Source organism: Tenrec ecaudatus, chromosome 10 (assembly GCF_050624435.1).
Source record: "Tenrec ecaudatus isolate mTenEca1 chromosome 10, mTenEca1.hap1, whole genome shotgun sequence".
Taxonomy (NCBI): Eukaryota; Metazoa; Chordata; class Mammalia; order Afrosoricida; family Tenrecidae; genus Tenrec; species Tenrec ecaudatus.
The window spans coordinates 113,166,846-113,190,633 of record NC_134539.1 but is presented as its reverse complement, the minus strand read 5'-3'; the positions used below and the strand labels follow the sequence as shown (position 1 = coordinate 113,190,633).

Genomic DNA, 23,788 nt, shown 5'->3' with positions numbered 1-23,788 from the left:
CTCATTGTACTCAAAGAGAAATATTTTGAAGAGCAAAGAGTTTTAAAAAATCAAGGCAAAAAAGCAAGAGGTGGAGGGGATTCCAATGGCAGATATTCAGATTTAAGAAAAAGAAAGAAAAGGATCAAGTAATTGGGGAAGGGATTGATGAAAAGGCTTCCCAAAGCCAGACATTTGGTTCTCAATCACTGAAGGAGGAGCCAGCTCATTCTCAAAGACGGGTCCCCGAGCTTCTGGTTTATCTGTGCCCTATCCAAAGACCAAGGATGGTCAGAATCCCAGAAGACTCCAGGCCTGAAAATGGCTATGCCGCCCGCCCCATTCCACAGTCCTTCTCCCCAACAAAGAAGTCGAGCCCCAGAGTGCTAAGAACACCAAGAGTTTAATGCATAAGGCACGTGTGAGCTGGTATAATAAAGCCTCCTCATGCCCAAAGGCCCCAGCAGGTTGAACGAAACAGCAGGGATCGCCCCAGCCCACCTGCTGGGTACCCTAGGGAGCCCCTGGAGACAGGCTGGGGCATCCAGTCTTTGGCATGGTGCCCGGGAGCAGGAAGCGAGTAGCATGGTCCCAGCGACGCCTCTGGAGATACTGCCATCAAGGGGCAGCTCTTCGGTCTGAAAAACAAAATAAATCTCTCAGTGTAAATATCCAGGGGTCCAGATCGGAGGGATTCGGGCTGGCCTAGCAGCCCAGGGCTGGCAGTTTGTGGACACAGCCCTCACCTTTCAGGAGCAGCACGTGGGCTTCTTCTTGCTGGCAGTTAGGTAGAGATTGCTGTCATCGCTCTTGATGCCTGCAGAAGGGCGGGGGCTATGTGATTCAGGGACTGGAAGTCCCTCAAAGTCTCTGCCACCCTCCCTCATCCAGGCAGGCACTCACGGACAACGTCCCCAATGCGCCGGGCCCCTGATTTCTCCAGCTCAGCCAGCACGTTGGCCTCAAAGGTCAGTGCAGCCACTCGGAAGAAGAATTCTCGAACATTCTCACCTGAACACAAGGAACAGGCCTGGAGCCTGGAGGCATCGGGCACAGCTTCGGGGTGAAGTGAGAAGGAAAGGCAGGCTGGAAGGGAGCACCCGAAACCTCCGACGCACCTGTGAGAGACGAGACTGCCCAGTACTCAGCCTTCATCTCCTGGGCCACCTTGAGTGCATCCTTCTCCATCAGCACGTACTGAGCAGGAGTCTGGGGAAAGGTCAGAGTCAGAGTCAGGTGGCGGGTGGGGGGGAAGAGGGGAGGGATGCCCCACCAAGCTGAGTCCCCTCTCGGACACACTCACACACAGATCCTTCTTGGAACCCACAAGGAAGAGCAGCACACCAGAAGGGTCATTCTCCTTGAGTGCATCGACCAGCCACTGCCTGTCAGAGGAGCAGGGGAGTAAGAGTGACCAGCTCTCGCCACTGATGTGACTATGCCCCCCAGCAGCCCCCCCCCAAAGGTGTTCTTCCCTACCAGACGCTAGCTGTCCTGCCCCCCCTTCTCTGAACTGCCTCTTCTGAGAGCCCCCCTCCTCTCCCCGTTTACATTTCAGCATGTCGACCTACTTGGTGTGTTCCAGAGAGGCCACATCGTTGAGGTTGAAGACAATGATAATGGCTACAAGAGCGGCACAAACAGCATCAGTCGATGGAGAGGCCACTAGTGAATTGTTGTCCCGACTCCCCAGCCCTAGATTAAAGACCAGGCACACTGTCAGGCCCACCCCCCATCTTATCTAGCCTCTTACCTTGAGCTCCCCGGTAATAGGTGGATGCAATACATTTGAACCGCTCCTGTCCGGCAGTATCCCAGCTGGGAGGAGGAGGGGCGAAGCACAGGTGGGTGTGGGGGGTGAGGGGTCGGTGGGTGGGGCAGGGTGAGCTCAAAGAGGCAGAGGAAGCACTCACAGCTGCAGACTGAAGGGGACGCCCAACACCTCAAATCGTTCCATCTCGAAATCGACTCCAATGGTGGCCTTGTAATTCTTATCAAAGGTGTCTTTGCAGAACCTGAGGGCACACCAAATGCTGGGGCCCTTAGCCCAGCCGGCGTGGCCCAGCCCCACCCTGGCCAGCCCAGCTGCAGCAGCCCCCTTACCTATTAATGAGGCAAGTCTTCCCCACTGACAGGTCCCCTACCACAATGACCTTGGAGATCTTAAATCTGCTGAACACAAGAACAGGCAGGGGGAGTGGGTACTGGTCCCTTCACTGTAGGGTGGTCCAATGTCCCCCTCCGTGGTCCAGAAAGGTAGCTGCTGAGGTTACCCCACAGACGAGCTTGGGCAGAAGAGATGTCTGGGGCTTCAGCCACAGAGAGGCATCAGTTCACACCTTGGGGCTGGCTCTCACTTTGTGGTGCCAACTCTCGGGACAAGTCATGTAGCCTATTGGAACCTCAGTTCCAACATTTAGGAAGTCACAGGTTATCCTTTATTTATTTATCATTTTAAAAAATAATGTTTTTGGGGTTCTTATAACATTCCAAACATCAACTTTTTCAGGCATATTTATTCATATGTTACCATCATCATTTTTTAAACATGTACTTTCTATCTGAGCCCTTGGTATTAGCTCCTTTTTTCCCTTCCTCCCTACTCTTGACCCCTTGATAACTTATGTTATTATTGTTTTCGTGTCTTACACCCACCCGCTGTGTCTCCCTTCACCCATGTTTCTGCTGTTCATTCCCCTGGAGGGAGGGGGGATTATGCATTGATCATTTCCATCAGTTCCCCCTTCCTCCCCTCAGGCTATTCTTTATGGGGGGGGGGGTTGTGAAAATTCATGCGAGATCCGGCTGCTGTTGATTCCAACTTTTGGAAGCCCCATGTGCTCCATGGGGCTTCAAGGGCGACACTGTTGGAAGATTGCCAGGCCTTTCTGAGGCACCTTTTAGGTAGACTTAACGTCCAACCTTTAGATTAGCAGCCAAGTACGATAACAGCAACCACTCCTGGAAAGAGAAATGCCCCATATAGTCTGGTCTATCTACCCCCTCCCTGCTGCCCGCGCATCTTTACAGCTCTCTTAAATGTATCTTAGAAGCGATGGTGTTTTCTGGTTGATGGGACACAAACAGACCCAGCATCGCTGTGTGGCAGAGCAAATGCTCATGTTAGCAGTAGCAGAGATCACTGGAAATACTGCTTTTTAGCCCTAAACGGGCCTCTTTCTGTAGGCATAGCCCTTTGGGCTAAAGGATGGTGCCTGGGGAGCAGATGCCCGCCCTCTCCGGGTCAGGCATTGGCCTCCTTTCCACCCCAACTCCCCTCCTGGGGCCTCACAAGCACCCGGTCGGGAAGAAGGGGGAAATCAACCGCTGGTGCTGGCAGGGGCTGAAGCAGAATCCGAGGGGGGTGGTTATGCGCTCTGGTGGTGACCACAGGGCTTTGCTATAGCCGTCCCCAACGTACCCCACGGTGCCGGTCCGGTGCTCCTGGCAGGCGCAGGTGACCTGAGGTCGGAAATCCTTGTGCACGTGCAAAGCGGCTTCTTTCCTCAGGCACTGAATGAGAAGGGTGGAAGGAATGGGGCCCACCCATTCCTCGCCCCAGTCTGGCTGCCAAACAGCCCCGGGGGGAAGGGGGAGAAGCAGGGGGGTGACCACCCAGAAGCAGACGACCCAGCCCTCCCACACACCAGCCAGCTGGCGCCTCCTCCCCGCACACTCCCGCTGCAAACCGAGGCCCGACGTGGCCTGGCGCCTACCTGGGGCAGCTCCGCCAGGACGCGGTCCCTCCGCACCGGGGCCAGGATGTTCATCTTGGCTGCGGCCTGGCAGGGCGCCCTGCTGCGCCCCGGGGACCCGGGCCCGCGGAGAGCCAACGATCACCCGCGGCGGCCGCGGCGTCCCGACTATAACTCGAGGCCACCGGGAGCCTGCGGAAGCCCGCGGCCTCGGGGACGCTGCGACCACCGCCGGCCACGGAGGAGAGACGGTCACCCCGGGCCGAGGCGAGCCCACAACCACCCGGGTCCGCGGGGTCCCGAAGATGACTCGCGGGCGGGGGGTCCTCTCGGCCGGCACGCGGGGGCGGGGGCGGGGGCCGGAGTCCGGCGGTGCCCTGGCCGCTGCAGACCCGACAATGACGCGGGGCCGGAGGGCTCCTACCACAACCCGGGGTCGTGGGGACCCGACGACCACCCGGGATGGAGGCGACCCTACCATAGCCCGGCGGCCGCGGGGCTCGGGGTGGCCCTGCCACACGGGGTCAGTGTCAGGCAGGAGGGTACAGCCGAGGGCCGCTAGACGCGGGGCCAGGGGTCCCGGCCGCTGCACAGCTCCACGTCCCCCACCTCGAGCCCTCGGCGGGTGCGGTAACTTGATCCCCGGAAATTCCTGGAGAGGGACTGCCCCCCTCCCCCCTCTCCCGGCAGCCCCGGGCTGCGCTTCACCGCCCGCCTCGGCCTCCCGCCTCCTGTCCTCTGGTCCCTGACGCCCCACTGGCTACCGAGGCCCGCCCCCACCTAGGTCCGAGCTCGTCCGGGTCGATCGGGGATCCCTAGCCTGTCTCCATGGGACCCCGGTGCTGGGTCCTGCCTCCGGCGAGACCCTTACCCAGGCGAACCGGTGATGGGGAGCTCGTGGCTGCTGCGCAGCATCCGAGCAGGCCTGGAGCCGGCGGGGAGGGGCACGGGGGAGTGAAGGGGGCCCAAGGAGAGGCGGCGCCTCCTCCTCGACTCCAGGCCCAGAAGGTGACTCACAGTCTGCCCCCACTCGCCCTTCTGCCTGGGTTCGGGGTGCGGAGAGAGAGAGCGCGCGAGAGCGAGCGAGCCAGGGCAGCGCAGACAAGGGGTGCCCCGATCGATCAGGGCGCCCACGGAGAAAACATCTGAAGCTTGGAGTGTGTAGTTTAAGGGGTGCTCAAAACCAAGCTACGCCCCTCGAGGGGTGGGGGCGGGGCGGGAAGAGAGGACCAAATGGACCGCGGACGCCGCTGCCCTTTAGGGAAGTCACAGCTTCTGGTCACGTCTTCTACTACAGACGACGTCCATCACGCTGACCCCTTCGACCTTCCCCTACAAGGACTTTTCCTTTTTTGCAAAATATTTTTTGGACTTGGGTCAAAGTAGAAATCTGGGCAGGGACCAAAAAAGGGGGGCGGGTAGGAGGTGGGGCACAGGTCTTCGTAGAAGGCCACCCTGAATAACACTGATCGCTGAAGATGCACTGGGCAGGAGATGATCATGAATAAGATTATTCATAAGGAGCCCTGGGGAAACTGAGCGACATCTTGGTAGAACGTCAAGAGTATTACAGGGAAGACATGATGCCTGACGCTGGCACAGGTAAAACTGTTAATATGCCCGCCGCCGTGGACCTCTTTCCTCTGTCCCTCTGCTGGCCTGGACTTTTACAGCCTCCAAAATCGCGACGTTATAGCGAAACCACATCCCTCAGCGCCTCAGTTCCCACCGGGAAAACGCTGTTCTAATGTTCTAGGACTTTGCGCCTCTCTCCCAGAGTCATCCTAACTTAATCTTTCCAGTGGCGGTGCTACTGTCTGCTGGCAATGCTGGCCTTCTTCATTGGACTGGAAGTTGCTCAAAATGGGAAGCGCCAGGGACCGCCTCCAAACAGCAGCCGGCTACATCACCCAGAGGCCTGAGCAAGTAAACACGCGTCTCTTTAAAACTACAACTCCCAATAAGCATTAGTGCCTGACGGGAAGCGGGGTGGCGCATGCTCAGTTCCTCCTGAGGAGATACGAAAGTTTAACAACCACTACCAGCGGACGCCGTGCTACAAATTACCCAATCCGCTTTAAGGAACAGGCCTCGCGAGATTTCCGTGAGACTTGTAGCTATAAGCCCGTGAGAACGAACTCGGGAGACCCTTTTTACGAAGATGGCGCCGAAGGCAAAGAAGGAAGGTCTGTTCTGGGTCTCGGGGCCACCTTTGGCGTGTTTAAGCTTTCCGCAGAATGGAGGAACTGGGAGGGCAGCTTCTGGGCTAGTCCCTGGGGGTTAGGTTCGTAGCCGCTGACCGCATTTGGGCCGTGCTGCGGCGTGTGTGCCCAGCCGCGTGGTCGGCGGCGGAGCAGGCAATGCGGGGCGGCACCGTGTGCTAGGGAGAGGCAGTCGGCTCCCTGCTCGGGGAAGCTCTGCCGGAGCTCCTTTATCACCATTGCTGAAAAGAATCAGGCCTCAACCGTAACCATCTTCTCTATGATTGGACCAGGCTACGTAGCGCCCCCACCCCCGTAGTAAATGAGACTCAGGAAATGGCAAGTAGTTGGATCAATGCTGCTGGTTCCCTTTTTCCTCCGTTTTATCCCCGGATCACCCCAAGGGGATCTCCACCGCCCTCGGGATCGTGCGTATGATGGAGAAAAAAAACGTGATCTGAGATGCGTGATGTCTTCAAAGGAACCACTGACGCACGTGTGGTCGGGTGTCCACCACAGCCGTTCTGACCCGGACGAGGGATTTCTGAGCCCCATTTTCTCGTATTCTTTCATTCTCTCCCAGCTCCTGCCCCTCCCAAAACGGAAGCCAAAGCAAAGGCTTTAAAAGCCAAGAAGGCCGTGCTGAAAGGCGTCCACAGCCACAAAAAAAAGAAGATCCGCACGTCACCCACCTTCCGGCGGCCCAAGACCTTGAGACTAAGAAGGCAGCCCAAATACCCTCGGAAGAGCGCCCCCAGGAGAAATAAGTCAGTATTGCCCTTGTGTCCGTGAGGAAAGTGTCCTCTGTTGGTTAATTTAGGAATCTGTTTGCCCTGCGTAAGAATGTTGGTGGTAAATCTGCGTCAGCCTGGTCAGGGTTGGGCGTCCTTTCTGTCAGAGACCCAGAACTGCATGGAGAACAAGGATGTTGGTTGATTCTAGATAGACAGATGGTGACCGTGATGGGTTCAGCAACATGTTGAAAGTTTTGTTACTTCCTTTCAAAATGTCACACTTTACAAGGACTTGTGGGGTGGGGTGAGACTCTGGATAAAAGTCTTGTGTATCTTAGTGTCAGGATAATGAAATCTGGTCTGGAGGTTCACCATAAATGAGGAGAGACGCGCTTAATAACCGACACCAATGGTAGTCTCTTCCCACTAGTCTAAAGATAGTGGGCTGTGCGGGGAATACAGCAGACTCAGGTGTGTACTTGTGTAACCCTAGGGTGGTGAGAAATTGAGCCAGAATACAGGAAGTCGTGTTTGAGTAGCACCTAGCTTATCTGAATTGGGGGTGGAAAGGTCTCAAGACTACTTTAAAATTAAATCTGAGCAGTAAATAGTGGCCTGTGAGCATAGAGCCAATTTTACACAATCAGAGGGGCAGAGATTGTGGCACTTATGCCTGCCTTTCCTGTCTCCTGCCTTGCGCTGACCGCGTGAGGGTCTTTTGATACTTGGGAGCATTAAATAATGTTTTGGGGCTTTACCCCTCCAGCTTCATGGTGCAAATGATGACATCTATTCAGCGACCAAAGTCTGATAGAAATGATTGCTATTTAGTCTGATGCACTGGACTCTGTCTCTGTCAGCTTCGGGCACCCAAAGAGGGCACATAACTTATTCTGGGCCCAGGCCAGTTGACCCCCTTTTACGTCTGCCCTAGGCTGGACCATTATGCCATCATCAAGTTCCCCTTGACCACAGAGTCTGCAATGAAGAAGATCGAAGATAACAACACACTTGTGTTCATTGTGGATGTCAAAGCCAACAAACACCAGATCAAACAGGCTGTGAAGAAGCTCTATGACATTGACGTAGCCAAGGTCAACACCTTGATCAGGTGAGTGGGGCCCCCTGGGATTAGGAGAAGGTCCAGGCCATGGTGAAAAGTCAGAAACCCTGCGGTGGTTTGCAGAAGCAGAGAACAGAGCAGTGAGAGTCTGAACTTTTGAGGGGGGGTATCAGCTGTTCTCCTAAAGCTCAGATGTGCAAGTCTGGTGCCCATTTTTCTTATAGGTAGAAGCAGGCTCTAGAAAGAAGTGGATTCCCTAGGGTTGGCTCCTAAAGTGACTGGTCACCTGCATTGTTTCCCAATGCCCTCCCTACCTACCGCGCGCAGATGATGGAAAAAAAATCACTATTTGGAGAAAAGAATGACATGTGCAAAGGAACCACTGATGCGCCGAGGGGCTAAGGGCAGGAGGAGGGTGGGAATGGGGTGGTTGCTGACCCTGTGGGTCTGAGGCTTCCTTTTCTGTCACAGGCCTGACGGGGAGAAGAAGGCATATGTTCGACTGGCTCCTGACTATGACGCTTTAGATGTTGCCAACAAAGTAAGCTTCCTCTTAAACAGATTCAGTGTCCACCTCCTGGGTGCAGATGATGCCTGTTGGTGACCAAAGCCTGACATGTGGCGCTGAGTCCTGACTGACTGATGGCACCTGTCCGTCCAAGTTCTCAACCCTCACCGTAAGATTTCAGCTTCATAGTGCAGCTCTTTGTAACAAAGTTCCCTTTTGTTTTTCAGATTGGAATCATCTAAAGTGAGCCCAGCTGGCTAATGCTAAATATAAACTTTTTCAATATATACTCTTGTCTTTGTCTTGTGTTCCGAGTGGGCTCCGGAGGAGCCTTGTAACAGCACACCTAGCTGCAGGAGTTGGCAAACTGTAGTGCATGAGCCATGTGGCTCTGAGGGAAAATGGAAAAAATAAAATTGAAAATTTTCAATTAAAGTTATTGACATAATGATTTAATGTGTTGGCTCCCGAGTAAATCATTTAAGTTGTGAAGGGCAAGCTCTACTGGCTCAAAGGTTCGCTGGCCCCTCTCATGGTACTAGTACTACCAGAAGCAGCTCCTGGTATTTTGTAGCCCAGTTTAGGTTGCCATAAGACCAGAGCTTGCCTGAATTAGTTCCGTTGTAGGAGGAAAAGAAATGGAGGCCTTATATAATCCCCCCCTTTTTTAATACATAATCCCTGGGAGACACTGAAGCCAACCAGTTTAGAGGTGGGTGGGGGGACAATTTCAAAAGTGTTCATTAGCATCGGATGCAGGGTTGTGTGGGTTGGCTAGCTTTCCTGTAACAACCTGTCCAGCACTCATTTACCATGTCCAACCAGTCTGGCTGCTTCCCTTACACTTTGCTCAACAAAAAGACTTGAGGGAAGTACTTCCATAGTGTTTTCAATCGTTGCAGATGTCTGAGTAAGGTTGGCCACCCCAGTCTGGGGGCAGAGTCCCAGTTTCTGTTAGGCCGCTCTCCTTGGCTGTGCCAGTTGGGCTTGCCATGAATCTGCTCTTGTGTCTCACTCAGTCAAGAATTTGTCTTTGTGCCGCTGGCTGGGGGCCCGCTCCGGGCAGAAGTCAGAGCGGAGGAGGCGGGAGAAGTAGATGAGGATCATCACATCCAGCATGAGCAGGATGCTCAGTAAAAAGGCACCCAGGTTCCTCTGGCCTGCGTACTGCAGGAAGAAACTGGTGAGGTAGGCCTGCGGGGCCAGACGGAAGAGAAAGTACATGACCAGGTTGACGTACTTGTTGACCCGGTACAGCAGATGGTCCTGGGCATTGTTAATCTTCATCATCATCCGCATGGTGAGGAAGATGTTGCTGACCTCCACCAGCAGTGTCAGCACACCCCCACCCACAAATCTGCTCCAGAAGATGCCAGAGCAAAAAGCACCCATGGCCTAAAAGGCAAGAGAGAATGGGGGTTAGGGAGCCCACAGAAAAACCTCTGAAGGTGGTGAGTGTACGGTTGCTCCTTGTTCCTCCTGGAATAACTACATGTATCATGTAGTTTATACATAAAACACTTTTTTTCCCAACATGATTAAGCCTTTGATCTCTGCCCACAGGGTCAGGCTGAGTGGAATTTCCAGTCTGTTTAAGGAGGTACTAGCTTTTAACATGAGGCAAGATAAAGGACATGGGATGGGTGAGAAGTGGGTTACAATAGGACCGCCCTCCCAGAGCATCAGGTCTACACCCTGCTCGGCTTCTCACCATGACATGATGCACAAGGTATTCCCAGGAAGCCCTCGTCTGATGGCTGAGCACGATGTCTACTGTGTCGTGGATGAAGTAACCTAGCACAAGAATGGAGTTTGGTCATGAATGGGGTTTAAAAACTTCCATCTGACTTCTTGCTTCTTGGAAAAGTCCTACCTGCAGAGAAGCAAACCAGCAGATAGCCGGAGAGCGACCACGCCGTCTCAATTTCCACCAGCATTTCGGGGGTCTGCCTTATGCTGGAAGGGAGGGAAGGCTCTCATTTCGGCACCCCCAAGGACCCTTCCCAATCGTTCTTGCCAGTCCCGGGGGAGTCTGGGCCCACCCGCTCCCGCGCTATTGGCTGCCTAGGGAGCTAGGAGGGGTTTGGCCAAAACCCAGGTGCTTCTGGTTTCCCAGGTGAGATCCCCCCCCCTCCCCGGGGGCCGTTGCTGCTCCTGGGTAGATTGGATTCCAAAATAAGGACGCAGGCTAGACTGCTGGGCCTCAGCCTACCCGTGAATGGTGGGCGAAATCCGTCCCAGCTCCCAGCGCTGGGATCCCCTAGCCACTTTCACTCTCCCCGTCACTTACCACAGCAGAGCCCAGACCCCAGAAACGATGGAGTGCGCAAAGGAGACGAGCAGGTTGTGCCAGCGCCAGGTGCGCAGGGGGTCGGCACGCACGTGAGCCGGCAGGGGCAGGCGACAGAGCGCGCGCCGGAGCGCCCGGAAGGTCAGCGTGGCGGCCAGGAGCAGCAGCAAGGCGGGGTGCAGCAAGAGGGGCATGCTGGCCCTCCCTGCCGTCCGTCCGTCCGTCCGCGCCCGGGGCGGCCGCCTTCAGGTGGTTCCGGGACCGGGCTCGCTCGGCCGATCCGCCCGCCGCGTCTCCCGCCGCCGCCGCCGGCGCTCCAGCCGGCAGCCCGCCGCGCACAGTTCTCGCCGAGCCCTCTAGGCCCCTGTGCTCCTCCGGCCCCTCCCCGCGCGGGCCTGCCCCGCCCCCGCCCCGCCCCGCCCGCCCGCGGCCCGGGTCCCCTGGGCGCCAGCGCCGCGCCGAGGGCGCGCGGCCCAGTCCCCGGGTCTTCCCAGCCCCGCCCGGGCCCCGACGGCTCCGGGCGGCGAGGGCTGTCCCGGAGGCGCCTCCCGACTGCCGACGGAGCGCCCCTCCGCCCGCGCCCGCTCGGCGCCTTTACCCCGCGCCCCCATTTCCCCGGGGCCACCAGCCTCCCGCCCAGGGAGGGGACAGGGCGAACCCACCCTCTTCCTCCCCGAACGCCTTTCGGAGCCGCGCGGGCGGGACGCACCTCCCCTGGCTCGGGGAGGGTTCTGAGCGCCGCCTCGGACTGTGATCCCGGCCCAGACCGCGTCCCGGCACTGGGCCACCGGTGTCTCCTGCCGCGACTCTCCCACCCCAAGCCCGCACCAACTGGCTGCTTAGGAGCGATTGGGCAACCTGTCGCCTCTTCCCCTCCCAGCCGCTCTAGGGCTCCGGGGCCGCACGGCTGTCACAATCCTCCCTCTTCGCCCGGATCCCTGGAGGACGGGGCGGGGAAGACAGACCATTTGTCCAGGCGGCTGGCGTGACCCCCGCTCTCCGGGCCCGTGGCCAGCGGCCAGCGGCGGCGGCGGGGACGGCCACTGGGTGGCAGCCTGTGCACGGCAGTGAGGGCTCCCGCCGCCCGGGAGCGCGGCCGCAGCGCTGCCAGCGGGGTACCCAGATTCCGGCGACGGAGACCCCGCGGGACGGGGACGGGGGGGGGGGGGCGGTTGGCGCTGGGAGTGGGGCTGCGGGCAGGGGACAGCGAGCCAGAGCCTGGGCGGTGTTGATGTGTTTGTTCTGCCTCCCTTGCTGTCTTCAAGGTTACACATTAACCCTCGGCGGGCTCCCGGTTTCTAGGTGAGAGCACGAGTGGTCCCGGGTGAACGGCCGGCCCTTTCTGCGCTTCCCGCTGGCTTTCTGGACAGCTTTGTCCGCCAACCGGCCGACCCGACCGACGGCGCGCCCGAGCCAGCGGCCCAGGGCTGGGCTCTCCTGGTCAAGCCATGGGGGTGGGTTTGGGTTTCCAGGGGCGGGAGCAGAGGCTAAATACCCCTTTCGTCAAAATTCCTCACCCACTCAGAAATAAGAGACGCCAACCTTTAACTAATCACCATCCTCCTTATTACTGAGATTTTATGGTGCTCCAGCAGTGCAGGAGGCGCCAAAAACCTGGAATTAAACTCACGGATCCTCAAGACCTTGGGGGTGGGGGACGGAGGTGGGGCTTCCCACTTCCGTGGAACGGGTTGTAGTCTGGCGAACCCGCCGCCGGGGCAGTTCTACCCTGCCCTAGAGGGTCGCTATGGGCCCTGATCGGCTCATGCGCAGTGAGTTTGGTTTGGGTTTGGACTCTCAAGACCCTACACCAGCACCCCCTGCTTCTGAGCAAAAGCTTTGAACCCACCCCAGCCGAATGGAAATGGGGATGGTCTTCAGATAGGAGTCAGCCTGCCCCTCATTTCCCCCTACTCTGCCCCAGGGATGTTATTTTAGGGGAGCGCAGAGGGTCAAGCTGCAACGTTATTTATTCAGTTGGTGGGGGGCAGTTGGATGCTGCTGACAAATTCAGGGTTCACCGTGCGGGCTGGAAACCCGGTCACATCCTCCCCAGGTGAATCAGCCGGCACACCCGGGGTTCCCCACGCCCCTCCCTAAGCAAACACGAAACTAACCCCGGTGCCTTCTCGGCCGACCGAGACGCTCTCGGTCTGGTTTTGGCTCAGCGAGACTCTGCTCTGTTTCTGAAATGACGTCACTCGTGGACCCGGCAGCGTCTGTCCTAACTCGCCACCCGCACCTGGCCAGCGGAGGGGCAACTCTCGGGCGCAGCACCCTTCGTGACTATCGAGGTTCTGCGAGGATCCAGCCACGGGGGGGAGGTGAAGCACCCCTGGGGGCGCCCCAACAAATGGCATGGCGCCCCATTCCCAGGACCCAGAGAGGTGTGGGATCGACAGAGCGAAGGGCAGGCTTGTCAGGGTGGCCGGGAGTCGGCAGACACGTGGGCCTGGACTAGCGCCCGGCTCCAGCCGCTCCGCCCCGCAGACAGCGCCCTGGACCTGGGTCGGCCCTTTCGAGTGGGCGGGACCGCGCACGCGCCGTGTCTCCATGTGCGGGATTCCGGAAGTAGACCGAGCACAGAGATGGAGAAGTACGAGCGGATCCGAGTGGTGGGAAGAGGTGCATTCGGGTGAGCCGGGGCTCTGCGGGTGCAAAGTGCTCGGGTGGGGGGAAGAAAACGATGCCCCGGCTGCGATCGTGCAACCCCTGCCCCTCGAGCCCCACCCCCAAGGCGTGAGCGCCCACTGGGAGCAGCCCCGCCCAGGTTTCCGGTGTGGGGCTGGCGAGAGGCCCCGCCTCCAGCGAGGCCACGCCCCCGAGGAGCGCTAAGCCCCGCCGAGATCCGATTCCTCCTGACTCATTCATTCAACAAATACCGAGCGCATCTCTGCTAGTCAGGTTCCGCGGCTGAGTTTACAGTTATGACTAACACACGTGTGGTCTTTCTGCTCGCAGAGCTTTATGCACCAGAGAGTAAGCCACACAATAAACGAGAAATTGGTAGGCGGGTTAGGAAGTTGTGGCAGATAGGAAAGTTATTCATTGGCTTTGAGGAGATTAGGAATCAGGCACACTACTAGGAGAATACAAGTCCAGGAAGACTGCTCTGAGCAGTGAGATTGAAAGCCAAGGCTTGAAGGTTGAGGACCACTGGTGGGGAAGTGAAGACTGAGACCATAGGAAGGGGAAGCATGCGGAGCGGTCAAGGCGCTGAGGAAAGGACTGGTGCACTTGGGGTGTGGTGGGTGGGCTGGAGAAAGGTGCAAAATGAGGTACTAGACAGCGGGTAGAGCCGTGTATCGCAGAATAAGAAGAGCAGCTTTAAGCAGAAGAATGGTCTGAACTGACTGGAGTGTTTGAAACACATTAGCCGCCTTGTTGGATTTAGATTCAAGGGTGATGTGTGAAAGGAACCCTTTCAGAGGCTGCTGGGAATTTTAGGCAAGGTGATGATAACATCAAGGGGGCCAGCATAGGTTCGTGATATTTTGGCAAGGAGGGGAGGGCATAGGTTCGTGATATTTTGAAAGATGAGGCTGTCTGCTCCTCTGAAGGTTACACAGCCTTGGACATGCTAGATAAGGTGGCTGAGAGCTGCTGTGGACCTGAAGGCATTGGGTTTGGTTTTGATATACCAGTCATCTGGTGGAGAGCTGCAGCAGGTCATTGGTGTGGAAGGCAGGGACTCAGAGAAGTCTGGGCTGGACACAGAACTTTGAGACTCAGATGGTCAGCTTGTAATAGTTCATGCACTCAGCAAATGTTGATGGAGCTCCTAATCTGTGCTAAGTGCTGAAGAACAAGGAAGTTACTTTGAGGACTGAAGCACACCTGCCCCAAGCCATGATGTTTCCCTTTGCCTCGTGTGCCTGTGCGGGTTGGACATTGAATAAGGAAGCCTGAAGAAGGATGACTACATTTGAATTGCGGTTGGTGCTGTCGAAGAAGACGGAAAGCACCATGGACTCCCAGCGAAACACACCTCTTATCTTGGAAGTACACACAGGGCTCCTTGGACAGGAGCCTGATGAGACTTCATCTCACGTACTCTGGACATGTAATCAGGAGAGACCAGTCACTGAAGAAAGACATCAGGCTTGGGGAAGTAGAGAGGTGGCAAGTAAAGGAAGCCCCTTAATGAGATGAGGTGACACAGTGGCGACAAGGGGCTCAAGGACAACAATGGTGGGGATCGTGCAGACCGGTCAGTGTGTTCTTCTGTTGTGCATCAGGTCGCAACTAAGAACAAGCTGTGCTAAATACTAGGCTGTTTACTGAAGGTTTCCTGGGGAAGAACAACCTTGACCACACAGACATTGACCACAGAGTTGGAATGAGAAAACAGTAAGAATGGGGAACAAAAAGGACGACTGGTTTCTACTCATTGACCATTTCTTACATGCCAACCACTAGCAAAGTGCCTTATCCTTATTTTCTCACTTAATAACCCTGTGAAGTATTGTCACAAATATCCAGTTGACATGTCACAGAACAGCTAGTAATAAGAGCTGAGTTTGAACCCAGGCGGTTACCGTATATACTCGTGTATAAGCTGAGTTTTTCAGCGCATTTTTTAAAAAAATATTTCACTAATGTGATTTTATTTTTTTTTGTATTTTATTTTATTTTATTAAAAAACATTTTATTAGGGGCTCATACAACTCTTATCACAATCCATACATATATATACATCAATTGTATAAAACACATTTGTACATTCTTTGCCCTAATCATTCTTTTTTTTTCTTATCTTTTTTTAAAAATTTTTAAAAAAATTTTAACAATTTATTAGGGGCTCATACAATTCTTATCACAGTTCATACATATACATACATCAATTGTATAAAGCACATCTGTACAGTCCCTGCCCTAATCATTTTTTTCTCCTCTTTTCTTTTTTTACATTTTATTAGGGACCCATACAACTCTTACCACAATCCATACATATACATACATCAATTGTATAAAGCACATCCATACATTCCCTGCCCCAATCATTCTCAAAGCATTTGCTCTCCACTTAAGCCCCTTGCATCAGGTCCTTTTTTTTTTTTTCCCCTCCCTCCCCTTTCCCCCCTCCCTCATGTGCCCTTGGTAATTTATACCTCGTTATTTTGTCATATCTTGCCCTATCCGGAGTCTCCCCTTCCAACCCACTCACCCTCCACTCTCCCAGCATCGCCCCTCACACCCTTGGTCCTGAAGGTATCATCCACCCTGGATTCCCTGTGCCTCCAGCCCTCATATGTACCAGTGTACAGCCTCTGTCCTATCCAGCCCTGCAAGGTAGAATTCGGATCATGGTAGTTGGGGGGAGGAAGCATCCAGGATCTGGGGGAAAGCTGTGTTCATCGGTACTACCTCGCACCCTAATTAACCCATCTCCTCTCCTAAACCCCTTTATGAGGGAATCTCCATTGGCCGACACTTGGGCCTTGGGTCTCCACTCTGCACTTCCCCCTTCATTTAGTATGGTATATATATACATATACATATACACATATATACACACACTTATATTGTTGTTGTTTTTTTTGCATGATGCCTTATACCTGGTCCCTTGGCACCTCGTGATCGCACTGGCCGGTGTGCTTCTTCCATGTGGGCTTTGTTGCTTCTGAGCTAGATGGCCACTTGTTCACCTTCAAGCCTTTAAGACCCCAGACACTATCGCTTTTGATAGCCGGGCACCATCAGCTTTCTTCACCACATTTGCTTATGCACCCATTTGTCTTCAGCGATCATATCATGGAGGTGTGCAGTCAATGATATGATTTTTTGTTCTTTGATGCCTGGTAACTGATCCCTTTGGGACCACTCGATCACACAGGCTGGTGTGTTCTTCCATGTGGACTTTGTTGCTTCTGAGCTAGATGGCCGCTTGTTTATCTTCAAACCTTTATTCAGCGCATTTTTTAATGCAGTTTTTGTGGTAAAATTAGGTGCCTCGACTGATATTTGGGTCAGCTTATACTTGAATATATACCCCAGATCTTAACACATACACACACACAAAGGTGCCATCAAGTTGACTGTGACTCTTGGCGGCCCGGTGTGTGTTAGGGCAGGACTGTGGTTCATAGGTTTTCAATGGCTGATTTTTCAGAAGCAGATGAATAGGCCTTTCTTTCAAGGTGGCTCTGGGTGGCCTTGAAAGGCCAATCTTTCTGTTAACTGCAGCACCCGGTTAACTGAGCCCCACAGCAACTGCCGTACCCAGACACTGCTGTGGGAGCCTAAACCTCAGATTACCTTTCCTCCCTTGAGCCTGTGGAAGAACTGAGTCTCAGAACAATGAAATGACTTGCACAAGGTCCCACACCACGTTTGTGATCATCCCCCCGTGCCCAATCAGCGTTCCAGGCATTGGCTGGCTGACCCCTGCCTTTGAGCCTGTTCTGACTCAGCAACCCCGGAGGACAGAGGATTTGCCCAGCAGAGTTTCTTATCTTTTTCTTTCTTTATGTTTTTTTTTTTGCCCATAAGATTTTCAAGGCTGCTATCTCTGGAAGCAGACTGACACATCTCTCTCCTTCAGCGTTCCTGCTAAGTTTGAACCACTGACCTTTGGGTTAGCAGCTGGGCTTTCACCTTTGGGCCCCAGGGCTCCATAGTTAGACGACTCTGAGATCTGGCTGTCCATTTCCCTCTCCTGGTTGTGGCTGCAACAACGGGCTCACACATCACAGGGGCGAGGATGTTCCGTCGTGCCCAGGGTCACTGTGAGTTGAAACTGACTCGATGGCCCCTGCCACCACCAGGAACACCCAGGCACCAGGCGTGCCCTGCCTCACTGGGTGCCTGTCTTGGTCCTGTGTGTCCCCAGGATCGTACACCTGTGTCTGCGCAAGGCTGACCAGAAGCTGGTGATCCTCAAGCAGATCCCAGTGGAACAGATGACCAAGGAAGAGCGGCAGGCAGCCCAGAATGAGTGCCAGGTCCTCAAGCTGCTCAACCACCCCAATGTCATTGAGTACTACGAGAACTTCCTGGAGGACAAGGCCCTCATGATTGCCATGGAGTATGCACCAGGTGAGTCCGGCTTGGCCTTGGCCTTGGCCCAGCTCCCGGAGCTCCATGCCTCAGGAGCAGGCTGCTAGAGACCAGCCAGCTACCTCCCTTGGACTGAGCTCAGCTGAGGATCAGGGCTAGAATCCCATGAGAGAGAAGATGTTCTGGAATTGATCGTGGAATCTATGTCAATGAAATTATTTACATCATCATCATTAGGAAAAGGAAAAAGAGTTGGCCCAGCCCGGGCATGGAAAAACCCAGCTCCTGACCTGCCCCTTGTGGCCTTAGGTGGCACCCTGGCTGAGTTCATTCAGAAGCGCTGTAATTCCCTGCTGGAGGAGGAGACCATCCTGCACTTCTTCGTGCAGATCCTACTTGCCCTGCACCACGTGCATGCCCACCTCATCCTGCATCGGGACCTCAAGACCCAGAACATCCTCCTGGACAGGCACCGCATGGTGGTCAAGATCGGCGATTTTGGCATCTCCAAGATCCTGAGTAGCAAGAGCAAGGCCTACACGGTACCTGGGTGCTGGGGGGGAGGTCTGGGAGAGGGGAGGGGGGCACTCAAGACCTACTATGCATCCCTACCTCCTCCGTCTCCCCTATCCCGAGACCCTGGCCTCAGTAGTCCTGCCGGAGGAAGCACCTTGACCTGCTTTGGGAAGAAGCTACCTTGAATGGACCCGTGTGCAGAGCAAGCCCTGCCCGCTTTCCCGCCCTCCGCTGTTTTCCCGCCCTCTGCTGTAACGCTGACTTCCCTGCTGCAGGTGGTGGGCACTCCGTGCTACATCTCCCCTGAGCTCTGTGAGGGCAAACCCTACAACCAGAAGAGTGACATCTGGGCCCTGGGCTGTGTCCTCTATGAGCTGGCCAGCCTTAAGAGGGCCTTTGAGGCTGCGGTGAGTTATCAGCAATTAGTACATCCAGGAGGACAACTGGGAAATTTCTCCCTCCCAATCCCCACCCCCAAACACCTCTCAGTTCCCACCACTTCAGTGTTTCTTTGCTTAGAGCTGAGTCATGTCTCCCAGGACTAGCGGAGTAGCCCCGGGCAGGGCTGTGACCCCCTCAGACAGAGGGTTCCTGAGGATAGGCCCTGAGTGCGCCCCCATTAGAAGGATCAGTTGAGAGGCCCTTCCAGGGGAAAAGTTGGTTTTTCCAGCCCTGGGAGGGCAGGGATTGGAGGGGTGGGGGGGCTTCTTAGGACATGGTTGTAGCTGCCCCAACAGCCTAGGGATTCCTGAGGGTGGGGGTTGGCCCTAGCAGGATTCTGGGGACCCTGTTCTCAAACTGAAGGTTCCTGAGGGCAGATCTGTGGCTGGGGGTGACGGGTGCCGCCAGCCAAGCCCTCCGCCTGATGCCCTCGCAGAACCTGCCCGCGCTGGTGCTGAAGATCATGAGCGGCACCTTCGCGCCCATCTCGGACCGATACAGCCCCGAGCTCCGCCAGCTGGTCCTGAGCCTGCTCAGCCTGGAGCCCGCGCGGCGGCCCCCGCTCAGCCACATCATGGCGCAGCCGCTCTGCATCCGCGCGCTCCTCACCCTCCACACGGACGTGGGCAGCGTCCGCATGCGGAGGCCTGTGCCCAGGGGCCCCGGGCGGGGCGGGGGGACAGGGAACCCAGGGCTAGGGCGTCCCAGGGGCAGGCCTTCCCTTCCCATGTTCTGAGAGCTGAGCTGTGGAGCGTGCGCGTCCTGAGGCCATCTGTCCTGCAGGGCGGAGAAGCCTTTGACCACCGGAGCACCCATGGCCCCCGGCAGTGCAGCCAGTAGGGCCACCAGCGCTCGCTGCAGAGGTAAGTTGGGGCAGGTGACTGCGGGGGGGGGGGGGGAAAGGGGGCCACCTTATCCGGTACCCACAGTTCTGATCGGTCAGTGAGCCTGAGCTGACCCTGCAGGCATCCCCCGGGGTGCTGCGCGGCCAGCCATCCCCCCGCTCCTGTCCTCCGTGTATGCGTGGGGCAGCGGACTCAGCGCCCCGCTGCGGCTGCCGATGCTCAACACCGAGGTGGTTCAGGTGGCGGCTGGGCGCACCCAGAAGGCTGGCGTCACGCGCTCTGGGCGCCTCATCCTGTGGGAGGTGAGCAGGCTAGGGGTGGGCCTGGCTGGGAGGCCTTGTGGGAGGGTGGGAGGCCGCTCAGGAGCTGGTCACCTCCTGTCCTCTTCCTCCCCTGCCTGCCTCCGCAGGCCCCACCCCTGGGTGCCACTGGGGGTGTCGCCCTCCCCGGGGCAATGGAGCAGCCGCAGCCGCAGTTCGTCTCTCGTTTCCTGGAGGGCCAGTCTGGTGTGACCATCAAGCATGTGGCCTGTGGGGACCTCTTCACCGCCTGTTTGACTGGTGAGCCCGCTAGGGGCCCTGCCTGGGTGCCCCACCCCCGCCCTGCTTTCCCTGGGCATCTCTTGGCAAACACTCCTTCAAGGCTTTCCTCCCCCAGTTGAGCCCCAGGAACATGATCTACACAGTCTCTACCTGTCCCCATGCCCTAGATGGGGACACTGAGATTGGAAGCTGAGTCACCAGCCCAAGGCCGCTCACTGTCCCCTCCCTCCTAGCTCTGCCCTCCTTCCTGCCCCCTTTTCCTAGTTTCCCTGAGCCTGTACCTGGACAGGCCTGTTAAACTAGCCTCTCTTTGCCCACCCCACCCCCCTCTGCCCTTTTCTCGATGCCCCCTCCTCAGACCGGGGCATCATCATGACCTTTGGCAGTGGCAGCAATGGGTGTCTGGGCCATGGCTGCCTCACCGACATCAGCCAGGTAGGTGTCCCTTGAACTTGGGGAGGAGGAAGTAGGGGGAAGTATGGGGTGGCCGGAACCCATGCCTGGGAGCTGACACCCCAGTTGGAGGAAGGGGAACTCCAAGTAGCCCTGGGTCCCTCTCGCTGTGGCTCACACCTGTTGTGGGTCCTATGGGGGAAGTACTGAGAGACTAAGCTTCCCCAAAGGCTGCCCACCTGGCAGTGTGTTGGGGGAGGGGGAGTTAAAAAGACAGACTTCTGTTTGCAGCCTCCACCTTCATTCCTATGTTGGGTGCTTGAGACCAGGTAGTTGGTCCCAGACCCCTTGCCCACAGCGTCCCCTTGGCTCCCCAGCCCACCATTGTGGAGGCCCTGCTGGGCTATGAGATGGTGCAGGTGGCCTGCGGGGCCTCTCACGTGCTGGCCCTGTCCACTGAGCGAGAACTCTTTGCCTGGGGCCGCGGCGATGGTGGTAAGCTTCTTAATTCTCGAGCTGGCCTCTAGCCTGGAATTCCCAGCACATTCAGCCCGGATTGGCACCTCCTACTACCACGTTCCATCCCACTGGTGGGGTGGGGGGCATTCTCCCCTCCTCACTCCTTTTCTCTCCAAGCCGATTCGTTCAGCAAGCCCTCGTTGCACACGGTCACCATCATGTGCCCACCCTGCGCTGGGTGCTGCGACAGGAAGGACAGGTTATGGCTGCTTCCTTCAGTAGCTGACCGAGGAATGAGGGACTGTCCATTCCTCCAGCAATAGCTAGGGAGGCCTTCTCTGGGCAGCAGCCTGGGCGCTAAGCGACAGAAGTGACTACCCTAATGGAAGACAGTCTGGTGGGGGTGGTGGGGTGAGCCCCATCAGGCTTGAGGGTGACAGCCAGCAGCCCAGAGATGTAGGGACCTGAGTGCTGGTAGCGGATGTCATCGAGAGGAGACACAGAGCATCTGAGGCTGAGCAGGGGTCTGAAGGAGTGCAATCTGGATGGGCAGATGAGCCAAGGGAGGGCATTTCAGGGGAAGGACCAGCATCCTCATCCTGACTCTCCCTGTAGGCCGGCTGGGACTAGGTACCAGGGAATCGCATAGCTGCCCCCAGCAGGTGCCCATGCCCCCAGGACACGAAGCCCAACGGGTAGTATGTGGCATCGACTCCTCTATGGTCCTCACTGTGCCTGGCCGAGCCCTGGCCTGTGGGAGTAACAGGTGAGCAGGTGGACCAGGATGGCTGGCCTGCCCCTTGTACTCATGGCTACTAGTATGCCTTCTGTCTATCGTCACCCTCCTCCACTGAGGGCCAGAACAGAGGGGGGCTGCAGGTGGGCAGCTGTTCTATTCCATCAGGGTCAGATCTCTGCTCTGGTCAGCCAGCTTTTGCCCAGAAAGGTCGGGAAGAGCAGGGTCTCCAAGCTGCTCACCAGTTGTGGCCTTCTGTCTCTGCACTCAGATTCAACAAGCTGGGCCTGGACCACCTCTCACCAGGGGAGGAGCCTCCTTCCCACCAGCAGGTGGAGGAAGCCCTGAGCTTCACACCACTAGGCTCTGCACCCCTGGACCAGGAGCCCCTGCTGAGCGTGGACCTGGGCACTGCTCACTCAGCTGCTGTGACAGGCAAGTAAATGGGGACACTTGAGGGCAGAGGTGGCTTCATCTGGCCTCCGTGGTACTTGGTTTCAGGCACCGGTCTCGCCTACAGCCTCAGGTGACTGCTACACTTTCGGCAGCAATCAGCATGGGCAATTGGGTACCAGTGCCCGCCGGAGCAGCCGGGCACCCTGGCAGGTCCAAGGACTCCAAGGCGTCAGGGTGGCCATGGTGGCCTGTGGAGATGCCTTCACTGTAGCCATTGGGGCAGGTGAGGAGCGGAGCGAGCACTGAGGGGGGACAGATGTGAATAGGCTCGTGGGAGGCGATGGGGTTTCCCACTCAGGGCCCTGCTGGCTGTGCAGCCTCAGGTAATGCACAATCTCTGAGCACTTTGTCTTGGCTGTGGCTCCACCCATATCCTTGCTTGGGGTTCTCTTTGACAGACGGGGAGGTGTATTCATGGGGCAAAGGAGCCCGAGGACGACTGGGACGGAGGGATGAGGACACCGGATTCCCTCGGCCAGTGCAGCTGGAAGAAACACACCCCTACACAGTGACCTCGGTGTCCTGTTGCCATGGAAACACACTCCTGGCTATTCGCCGTGAGCTACAACTTTTCTCACCCCATCCACCTGGGGGTTAGACCAGCTGGCCCCTGCCCAGACCCAGCTCCCTAGTGGTTCCTTTGGCCCAGAGCCCCAGTCACCAAAAGCATATTCAGTTCCAGAACCATGAAAGTAGGAACTGAGGTAGGGTGGGGGATGGGGGTGGGAGAGCTCAGCTTCCCTGCCTGGGGTGGGCAAGAAGGGCTGTTCTTGGGTCTTGGGTCCGGGGCTGACATGTACAAGTTGAGTTTGGTTTGGACCTCAATTTAGGGCACAGAGGCAGGGTGTTGCCTACTGGGTCATTGCTCCTCGGGGAGATACAGTGATATCTCTTCTGTTCCCCCTCCAGCTGTCACAGATGAGCCTGTCCCTCCCTGAAGCACGTGGACATCCTTCTTGACAGCAGATAAATTGCTTCTCTGCATGGTCCTGAAAAGCCCAGGGGCCTTTGGGGCCTGCCAGCTTCCTAGACTGTCCACAGTGGGGCATGAGGGCCAGGGAGGCCTCTGGTCTTGGACTGTGAACCTCAGCCCAAGACTGTCCTTCCAGCACATCCCTCAACTCAAGTCCAGCCTGGTGGAGTTGAGGAGCCCAGCCTAACCTTTAGAAGCAGGGTGATTCCCAGAAAGAACCTTGGCCAAAAAAACAGTGGGGGGGGTGGAGGTGCCTGTGACTGCACCCAAAGCCTCTGGGCACCTTCCCCCAGCCCAGTTAGAAAATAAATCCCTGGTGCCCAGAGAAAGGGCAAGCCACAGAGCCTGGCAAGCCTGGGCCTGCCAGGACTGCCCGCTCAGCCCTGCCTCAGCGTAGCCTGGGGCCCAGAGGTCCCAGGCTGTCGGACACCTCAGCCCTAGCACCACGTCTGTGCCCCTCCTTTCTGTATAAGTACAGGACTAGAGAGAGACCTGTCTCCTGCAGGGAGATCCTACTGACCCTTGCTCCTTACCCGGGCATTTGTCCAACAGGGCTGGGGAAGGGCTGAACCTGACCAGTTTCTCTGAGAACTAGGAAGTAGCTCCAATAAAAACATCAGCTGCCTGCCTGTCCTGTGGTCCCTTCAGAGGTAGGAGCGGCAGCCGGACACCCACGGGGCAGCGCTGCCCAGGGCGGGGCCGGGCCGGCGGAGGGAGGAATGTGGGCGCAGCCCGAGCTTGCGGCCGAGGTTCATTTGGCCCCGCGCCCGGCGCGGCCTCCCGGCCCTAGCACCTGGAGCCGTGGCCCGAGAGCCAGCTGTGGCTGGTGGAGAAGCAAGCCTTGTGGCGGGCGCGGCCCGCCTCCTCCCCCGACGCGCACCGTCGGCCCCCGGCGAGGGCGAGCGGCGCCCCGAGTGAGCCCCGCAAGGCGAGAGGAAGGCCTGTGGGCGCGGCCCGC

The 23,788-nt window shown here is 56.8% G+C and overlaps 4 protein-coding genes and 4 non-coding genes across 10 annotated transcripts; 6 read left to right on the top strand and 2 right to left on the bottom strand.

Annotated features, from left to right (window-relative positions):
• Positions 1–363: 363 nt before the first annotated feature.
• On the bottom strand, positions 364–4,595 carry RAB34 (RAB34, member RAS oncogene family). Of its 3 annotated transcripts, none has more exons than XM_075561311.1 (12): positions 4,455–4,595; positions 3,696–3,893; positions 3,401–3,492; positions 2,083–2,151; positions 1,893–1,994; positions 1,733–1,797; positions 1,551–1,602; positions 1,283–1,364; positions 1,098–1,188; positions 883–990; positions 726–796; positions 364–617 (listed from the first exon to the last, which is right to left on the bottom strand). In XM_075561311.1, the coding sequence occupies exons 2-11, from the start codon at positions 3,747–3,749 to the stop codon at positions 729–731; spliced, it is 783 nt and encodes a 260-aa protein (XP_075417426.1). In that variant the 5' UTR covers positions 3,750–3,893; positions 4,455–4,595; the 3' UTR covers positions 364–617; positions 726–728. The 3 variants fall into 3 exon arrangements, with proteins under 3 accessions (XP_075417426.1, XP_075417427.1, XP_075417428.1); XM_075561312.1 differs by having other exon boundaries at positions 2,083–2,148; XM_075561313.1 differs by lacking the exon at positions 883–990 and having other exon boundaries at positions 991–1,188.
• A 1,110-nt stretch (positions 4,596–5,705) lies between these two features.
• On the top strand, positions 5,706–8,603 carry RPL23A (ribosomal protein L23a). The gene is made up of 5 exons (XM_075561315.1): positions 5,706–5,860; positions 6,459–6,642; positions 7,544–7,720; positions 8,144–8,213; positions 8,408–8,603. Exons 1-5 carry the CDS (start codon positions 5,836–5,838, stop codon positions 8,420–8,422), a joined length of 471 nt encoding a protein of 156 aa, XP_075417430.1. The 5' UTR covers positions 5,706–5,835; the 3' UTR covers positions 8,423–8,603.
• LOC142460489 (small nucleolar RNA SNORD42) lies at positions 6,304–6,371 on the top strand. The gene has a single exon (XR_012786683.1). It is a non-coding gene; the product is annotated as a small nucleolar RNA SNORD42 (small nucleolar RNA).
• Positions 7,382–7,451, top strand: LOC142460504 (small nucleolar RNA Z17). The gene has a single exon (XR_012786696.1). It is a non-coding gene; the product is annotated as a small nucleolar RNA Z17 (small nucleolar RNA).
• TLCD1 (TLC domain containing 1) lies at positions 7,550–10,824 on the bottom strand. Its single transcript, XM_075561314.1, has 4 exons — positions 10,471–10,824; positions 10,054–10,136; positions 9,892–9,974; positions 7,550–9,575 (listed from the first exon to the last, which is right to left on the bottom strand). The coding sequence occupies exons 1-4, from the start codon at positions 10,662–10,664 to the stop codon at positions 9,192–9,194; spliced, it is 744 nt and encodes a 247-aa protein (XP_075417429.1). The 5' UTR covers positions 10,665–10,824; the 3' UTR covers positions 7,550–9,191.
• LOC142460487 (small nucleolar RNA SNORD42) lies at positions 7,994–8,063 on the top strand. Its single transcript, XR_012786681.1, has one exon. It is a non-coding gene; the product is annotated as a small nucleolar RNA SNORD42 (small nucleolar RNA).
• On the top strand, positions 8,253–8,322 carry LOC142460505 (small nucleolar RNA Z17). The gene has a single exon (XR_012786697.1). It is a non-coding gene; the product is annotated as a small nucleolar RNA Z17 (small nucleolar RNA).
• Positions 10,825–12,741: 1,917 nt separating the features above from the next.
• NEK8 (NIMA related kinase 8) lies at positions 12,742–23,782 on the top strand. Its single transcript, XM_075561310.1, has 15 exons — positions 12,742–13,105; positions 17,303–17,508; positions 17,779–18,011; positions 18,261–18,392; positions 18,863–19,071; positions 19,210–19,289; positions 19,392–19,573; positions 19,681–19,831; positions 20,172–20,248; positions 20,584–20,701; positions 21,281–21,431; positions 21,673–21,836; positions 21,922–22,080; positions 22,256–22,414; positions 22,767–23,782. Exons 1-15 carry the CDS (start codon positions 13,059–13,061, stop codon positions 22,793–22,795), a joined length of 2,097 nt encoding a protein of 698 aa, XP_075417425.1. The 5' UTR covers positions 12,742–13,058; the 3' UTR covers positions 22,796–23,782.
• Positions 23,783–23,788: the final 6 nt, after the last annotated feature.

Bases quoted from the DNA above. Each gene is read 5' to 3' on its own strand.
- RAB34 (XM_075561311.1), bottom strand. From the start codon at position 3,749: ATGAACATCCTGGCCCCGGTGCGGAGGGACCGCGTCCTGGCGGAGCTG. The intron at 1,995-2,082 runs GTAAGGGGGCTG...GTGTGCCCTCAG, and splicing joins AAGACTTGCCTCATTAATAG to GTTCTGCAAAGACACCTTTG. The intron at 1,603-1,732 runs GTAAGAGGCTAG...CCGCTCTTGTAG, and splicing joins CTATTACCGGGGAGCTCAAG to CCATTATCATTGTCTTCAAC.
- RPL23A (XM_075561315.1), top strand. From the start codon at position 5,836: ATGGCGCCGAAGGCAAAGAAGGAAG. The intron at 5,861-6,458 runs GTCTGTTCTGGG...ATTCTCTCCCAG, and splicing joins GCCGAAGGCAAAGAAGGAAG to CTCCTGCCCCTCCCAAAACG. The intron at 7,721-8,143 runs GTGAGTGGGGCC...TTTCTGTCACAG, and splicing joins AAGGTCAACACCTTGATCAG to GCCTGACGGGGAGAAGAAGG.
- TLCD1 (XM_075561314.1), bottom strand. From the start codon at position 10,664: ATGCCCCTCTTGCTGCACCCCGCCTTGCTGCTGCTCCTGGCCGCCACG. The intron at 9,975-10,053 runs GTAGGACTTTTC...TTCTTGTGCTAG, and splicing joins GCTGGTTTGCTTCTCTGCAG to GTTACTTCATCCACGACACA. The intron at 9,576-9,891 runs GTGAGAAGCCGA...CTTGCCTTTTAG, and splicing joins ACCTTGTGCATCATGTCATG to GCCATGGGTGCTTTTTGCTC.
- NEK8 (XM_075561310.1), top strand. From the start codon at position 13,059: ATGGAGAAGTACGAGCGGATCCGAGTGGTGGGAAGAGGTGCATTCGG. The intron at 17,509-17,778 runs GTGAGTCCGGCT...TTGTGGCCTTAG, and splicing joins TGCCATGGAGTATGCACCAG to GTGGCACCCTGGCTGAGTTC. The intron at 19,832-20,171 runs GTGAGCCCGCTA...CCCCCTCCTCAG, and splicing joins CTTCACCGCCTGTTTGACTG to ACCGGGGCATCATCATGACC.